General features: G+C 42.6%; 1 protein-coding gene across 2 annotated transcripts; it reads left to right on the forward strand.

Moving 5' to 3' along the window:
• Positions 1 to 364: 364 nt before the first annotated feature.
• Positions 365 to 2,293, forward strand: Rpl22l1 (ribosomal protein L22 like 1). 2 transcript variants are annotated; one of them, XM_021631989.2, is made up of 4 exons: positions 365 to 468; positions 1,431 to 1,523; positions 1,672 to 1,793; positions 2,068 to 2,293. In XM_021631989.2, the coding sequence occupies exons 1-4, from the start codon at positions 460 to 462 to the stop codon at positions 2,210 to 2,212; spliced, it is 369 nt and encodes a 122-aa protein (XP_021487664.1). In that variant the 5' UTR covers positions 365 to 459; the 3' UTR covers positions 2,213 to 2,293. The 2 variants fall into 2 exon arrangements, with proteins under 2 accessions (XP_021487664.1, XP_021487665.1); XM_021631990.2 differs by having other exon boundaries at positions 426 to 468; positions 1,434 to 1,523.
• The last annotated feature ends 3,982 nt before the right edge of the window (positions 2,294 to 6,275 follow it).

Here is a 6,275-nt window from a genome sequence, read left to right on the forward strand (position 1 = left end):
TCAAGATTCCCACATCCTAGTTTACTTTGTAAACGTTGGTAGTTAGGTCTCAGCAAATCGTGAAGTCGGTAGAAAGTAGAATAAATTATGCCCATCCTGTGAACCCAAAGTGTACTCAACGTGTTCTTCTAAGAAAGACATCCTCTCCCGTAAAAACCTAGAGGGAACAGAGCTTTTTCCCCGGCGGATTATAATTGCAGTACAATAGAGACATCCTAGAGCCACGCTGAGACTCCCGCGCCCCTCGAACATTCACCACTAGACGGCGAACGCGGAAGCGCAGCGCCAGGGCGTCCGCGCACCCGACGCCGCGCCTCGTTTCCTAGGTGACGCGCCGAGCACTCCGGTCTATATCCGGTTCCGAGACGCAGTGAGCGCGCTCTGCGTATGACGTAACGCTTCCATTTAAAAGCGTGCGCGCGGCGGAAGCGCGCTCTCTTCCCACGGCTTCTGCCCAACATGGCGCCGGTGAGTGCTCGCGCGGTCGGGCCTGAGCAGGGCGGCACAGGTAGCTTTTGCGAGTAGCGAGTGGGGGCACCTGAATAGAGAAGGCGGTGGGCGACGGAGTCGGCCCGCGGCTCTCTCCTGGTACGACAGAAAGCCGAGCTTCTGAGCCTTCCGTGTTTGCCGTGCGGCCTGGTGGAGCTGGACGGCGCCCGCGACTAGTTTGGCCAGGAGATGATGGCGCGAGGTCGGCCTCCGACCTTCTTGCTTTCTCCCTGGCTCCTGACGACCTGCCGCCAGTGTGCGACTGACTGAAGAGAAGTTAGGCGTTAGCAGCATGAGAAGCGTAGTTTAAACCTTTTGGAACGTCGTTTTAACAGAATACTGTTAAAAAGTAAGGTGGCTGAGTTAGGAGTCAGTTGAATAGGGTTAGTGAGGCAGTAAACCCATGTTCACTGAACACCAGGCAGTCGAGTCCCATCGTTCATTCGTGTTGGTTTCGGCGTGTTTGATAATTGGAGGGTGGGGAGCAGTTTACAAGGCTACCTGAGGACATAAGACTATTAGTAATTGGTAGCCCATTTTGGGTGGCTCTGTACAACAAAGCATAATGAAACCCAATACTTTAAATATGCTGTTTAAGACAGAACTTGATGAGAAAACACCCAAGTGGGTGCTTTGATTTGAAATTGGAAGTACATTGGTTGTCTGATCAGTTACACTAGATAATACTTTGGAATCAAACAAAATGTCTCTTTATATTTGTGAGGCACTTAGTGGCAAATTGAAAAGTTACCATGGGAATTGAGAAATCTTTGTTTAAACCAAGTTTATGAGTGTACCCTTACACAGTACAGGCTCTTTTAAGTACTGAGTAGTTCTGTGTCAGAACTCCATTATACAACATATGCTCCATTGGTAAATTTTTCTTGGGAATTATGTAACCTGGATAAATTGCTTTAATACCATCATGATTGTGTTTGTAGCAGAAAGACAAGAAGCCTAAGAAGTCAACCTGGAGGTTTCATTTGGACCTTACTCATCCAGTAGAAGATGGAATTTTTGATTCTGGAAATTTTGTAAGTGTCTTACTTAATGTAATTGTGTAGTTCTTGGCATTTAAATATAGTACTTGATATTAATCTAAGCTGTACTCCTAGGGTACCTTCCCTAGTGATTATCTAGGGTTTTCTTCCCTAGTTTTGCATTTTTTCTGTTTGAAAATAGGAACAGTTTCTCCGGGAGAAGGTTAAAGTCAATGGAAAAACTGGAAATCTTGGAAATGTTGTTCACATTGAACGCTTGAAGAATAAAATCACAGTTGTTTCTGAGAAACAGTTCTCTAAAAGGTTAGTCCTTGTGTTTTAAGTAGTAATGGAATATCTTGCAGACTGTAGATGCAGCATGTTGCTAAAATTTCTGTTTTAAGGTGTTTGTGGAATAAAGCAGGATGAAGGGTGCTGTTCTGCTTAGTTTCAAACATAAAGACTGTTGATACAGTTTAGAAAGATTTTATGGGGTGTAAAATGCATAGTATTGAGAGACTGCTCTTGTCCCGAAAGAATAGTGAATTGGGGTCACAAGGTTATATATTTTAATGAAATCATGGTTTTTGTCTCAAAGGTATTTGAAGTATCTTACCAAGAAATACCTTAAGAAGAATAACCTCCGTGATTGGCTTCGTGTGGTTGCATCTGACAAGGAGACTTACGAACTTCGTTATTTCCAGATTAGTCAAGATGAAGATGGGTCAGAGTCGGAGGACTAGTTGGCCTTTGCTTTTAATAACATGAAAATGAGCTAAGGAAATTGGATTTTGTCAGCAAATAAAAATCATTTTACTCTAAAAGCAAGCATGGCTTTTAAGTGTTCTGGATACCTGGGAAAAAGTTGTGCTCATGCCTTTCCTAGAGGACGCTCTTAACAGGCCCCTTGAGAGTGAATTCTATGCCTACTGCTGGGTAGAAACCTAGCAGGGCTGGGTGGGTGCCATTGGGAATGAGCATCTTGTTATTGACCATCCAGGTCTTTAGATTGCCTTTCTTGGGAATGTTCTTATTTAATCACCAATAAAAAGGGTTTTGAAAGCTTTGAAGCAGAATCTGGGTTGTGGAGATGAGTCAGAAGCATCTTAAAACCTCCAGGGTTTTCTAGTGTTGAGGTTCCTCCTTGGGCCTTGATGCAAAAGCGTTAGTAAATGACTTCAGAACTGACTTATAGAATTGAGTGGTTGGCTTTGAATGATTCCAGGGTATTGGGATCTGATTAAATATGTCTGAACATCATTGTAGGAGCATGACAAGGGACCAGGCTGAGTACATGAAGGAGTCCATTGTAGTGTTCAGGGGAAAGGGTGAGAATCGACTCAGAATTGCAGAGAACAAATTTACCCTTGGTTTGCTGCTGGCAACAATTCTGTAGTGAACAGGAATTTACCTTGCATCTTCTGGAGTCTGGTTCCAATATCTGGTTCATGGAACCTCTTGTGTGTGCCTTTACATGATAGCCTTAAGTATCAGCCTTCATAAGATTTTTTTTTTTTCATAAGACATTCTTAAATCACTTTTCCAAATGCCCTACCGCCTGTCACTTGGAAGATTTCAGTGGGTCCTGGGTGTGAACTCGGCTCATGTTTGAACAGCAAAGCACTGTTTATACTGAGCCATTTCCTGATCCCCATGAAATTTCCTTAAAACAGCCATGGCCATTATTTTGAATATTGTATGTAGCAGCACAGTTGAGTGCTACCTTGATGTTTAAGAAAACAGTTTGCTTTGGAGTTGACTGGGGTGAAAGTTAGCTCCCAAGTGCACCCACAGGCTGCTAACAGAACTGCCCTTGCTCTGTGGCCTTCACAGGGCTATTTGGGATCCACCAGCCAGTTTCCCTTGCAGGGAGCAGACCAAGATGGAAGCTGCCGTGTGTAGACTAATCTCAGATGGAACATGCCATCCTTTGTCCTTATTTTACTGATCACAGAACATTTTTAGGAACATAGCAGAGGAATCCTAAAGGACAGGCGTCCTGGAAGAAGGGGGTGTCATGGTGTCTTTGCAGACTGGCCAACACCAAGTGGATCTCCAGTATGGATCTATTGCTGGGTCCTACAGAAGCTCCTGGTAATTGTGAGAGCATCCTGACCTAACTTAACATTGTAAAGGAATTCTTTGTTAGTCAGAGAATATGCAAGACAAGAACTCACATTGATTCAGAGAAAGCCCTGTGGACATGGTATTATGAAGTTTGTTCCCCCCCCCCTCCTTTGTGGAGTCTAGCTACATCAATCGGAATTTTTGCTTTATTTTTTTTTATTTATTTAATTTTGCTTAATTTTAATTTTGATTGAATGAATGGTTGGTTGGTTTGATTGATTGCTGGGGGAGGTGGTCTCACCTGTGTGCAGATGTTGAGGCTGGAGGCTAATGTTAGAGGCATATCTTACTCTATGGTTCTCTACCTAGTTATTTAAAAAAAAAAACAAAAAAACAACTTTCTTTTGTTTTATATGTATTGGTGTCTTGCATGTATATAAGTACACCACCTGTGTGCAATGCTCAAGGAAGCTAGAAGCAGGTGCTGAATCTGGAACTGGAGTTATAGATGTTTTTGAACCACCATGTTGGTTCTAGATATGGAACCCAGGTCCTCTGGAAAAGTCCTCAGGACTCTTAACGGCTGAGCCATCTCTCAGCCCACTCCATCTTATTTCTCACTGACCTGGAGCTCACTGTTTTGGCCAGCCTGGCTGACCAGCAAACCTTTCTCCATCCTTCAAGAACTGGATTAGAAACACTCAACATTATACACTGCTTTTACTTGGGTGCTACTGGTTAGAATTCAGGTCCTCAGGCTTAACAGCAAGCCCATCACTGAGCCATCCCCCAACCCCAATTTTTTATTTACTGTTGGCCATTTCAATTATATATAAAAATAAAGAGTTGTTTAGGCTTGCTATCACTTAATTTACAACTTCCTATCGCTTCATCCATAAACTTGTATTTCTAAATTTTAGTGCCGAAAAATGAGTTCTTCAAGTAACCATACCATTATCGTATTGGTAGTAAATTAACAATATTTTTATATTGCTTAATACCCAGTCAATATTTAAATTTCCTCTGACTCTCTTCCTCTCTTAAGCTCTCTCCCCTTTCTCTATCAGGGTGCCCCCTTCCCCCACCATATCTTTCCCCCTCTCATTCCTTCTCTCTCTATCTCCATCCAATAAACCTCTTTTGGGAAAAAAAAAAAATTCCTCTGTCTGATAATATGTTACTTTTGTGACAGACTTGTAATAAGGAATAAGGTCCATGGTTGCAATTACATGCTCACTCTCTAGCGCGCTCTCTCTCTCTGTTTTGTTTTGGAGACTCGGTTTCTCTGGGTAGCCTTGGCTATTCTGGACTCTGTAGATCAGGCTGGCCTTGAAGTCACAGAGATCTGCCTGCCTCTTCCTCCCTGAAGGCTGAGATTAAAGGTGTGTGCTACCACACCCAGCTTTTTTTTTTCTTGTTACTGATTTTTATATAAATTTTTTAAATTTTTAATTATTTATTTTTATTTTATGGACGTTGATGTTCTGCCTGCTTGTATGTGGGTGTGAGGGTGTCAAGATCCTCTGGAACTGGAGTTACAGACAGTTAGTTGTAAGCTGCCATGTGGGTGCTGGGAAATCAACCCATGTCTTTTGGAAGAGCAGACAAGTGCTCTTAACCACTGAGCCATCTCTCCAGCCCCTTTTTATTGATTCTTTCTGAGTTTCACATCACGCACTCCAGTTCCGCTCATCTCCCCGTCCCCTCGTATCTACCCTTCACCATTGCAAACCCCCACCATGCCAGCTAAATAAAACACACACACACAAACAGCAACAAAACCAAAGCATATAAAACATCTCATCGTGGAAGCTGTAGTATGTCACAGTGTGTCCCACAGTACATCCCTCTGTCCACACATTTTCACTTGCAAATGTTCATTGCAGTTAGTCATTGTTCTGGTTGGAGATCTCTGGCTTCTGTGACACCATCAATATTGGATTCTCATCAGGTCTCCCAGTTATCCTGTTGTTGCCCTGTGTCTGGCCCCAGGTAGTAGCTGAGCTGGTCAGTCAGTGCTCCTGATCTCCCTTATCCACACCACCAGGGTGAACTCTCCAGCACTGCCCCAGCTAGGCCACCCAATGCCGCCATTTTTATTCTGAACACCATAAGCAGTTTAGTGGTTTTCTGATTTCCCACAGTTCCTCATGGTCTGTCTTAGCAGATAGGACTTTGGAGTCGTGGCTTTAAATGTTAGCAAAGATGCTGTTCAGCTGCTCTAAAGCTATTTGCATCTTTGATTCCATTTATATACATTGATCTATATCAGTGTGCTCAAGTTTATAGCATATTGGTACATAAATAGCAGTGTCCTCAAGAAGGAGATACTTTCAAGATAAATTGCCCTTTGATTATAAACTCTTCTTATTAAGAACCTCAAGGGAGACATGGCTTTTTAAAATATAGAACTAATGAGAAAAATGCCAATAGAAATACATTTAAGATTGAGGGTTTCTCCTCCTAGTCAGTGTGGATATATAAATATAAGAAAAACTGGGAAAAATACATTTTACAAGAAAGCATGAGGAGCTGGAGAGATGGCTCCGTGGCTAAGAGCACTCTGTTCTTCCAGAGATCCTGAGTTCAATTCCCAGCAACCACATGGTGGTTCACAGCCTTCTATACTAGGCTCTGTTGCCCTCTTTTGGCAAATGTCCGTGCAGATAGAGCAGTCATATACATTAAATAAATTAACAAAACAAAACAAAAACAAGGACGCTTGAGTTTCTCTTAGTT

The sequence above is a fragment of the Meriones unguiculatus genome, chromosome 2 (genome assembly GCF_030254825.1).
Source record: "Meriones unguiculatus strain TT.TT164.6M chromosome 2, Bangor_MerUng_6.1, whole genome shotgun sequence".
In the NCBI taxonomy this organism is placed as follows: domain Eukaryota; kingdom Metazoa; phylum Chordata; class Mammalia; order Rodentia; family Muridae; genus Meriones; species Meriones unguiculatus.

What these genes read in the sequence shown, in the direction of transcription:
- Rpl22l1 (XM_021631989.2), top strand. An exon ending in TTTTTGATTCTGGAAATTTT is followed by an intron (nt 1,524 to 1,671) that starts GTAAGTGTCTTA and finishes GTTTGAAAATAG; the next exon opens with GAACAGTTTCTCCGGGAGAA. An exon ending in GAGAAACAGTTCTCTAAAAG is followed by an intron (nt 1,794 to 2,067) that starts GTTAGTCCTTGT and finishes TTTGTCTCAAAG; the next exon opens with GTATTTGAAGTATCTTACCA.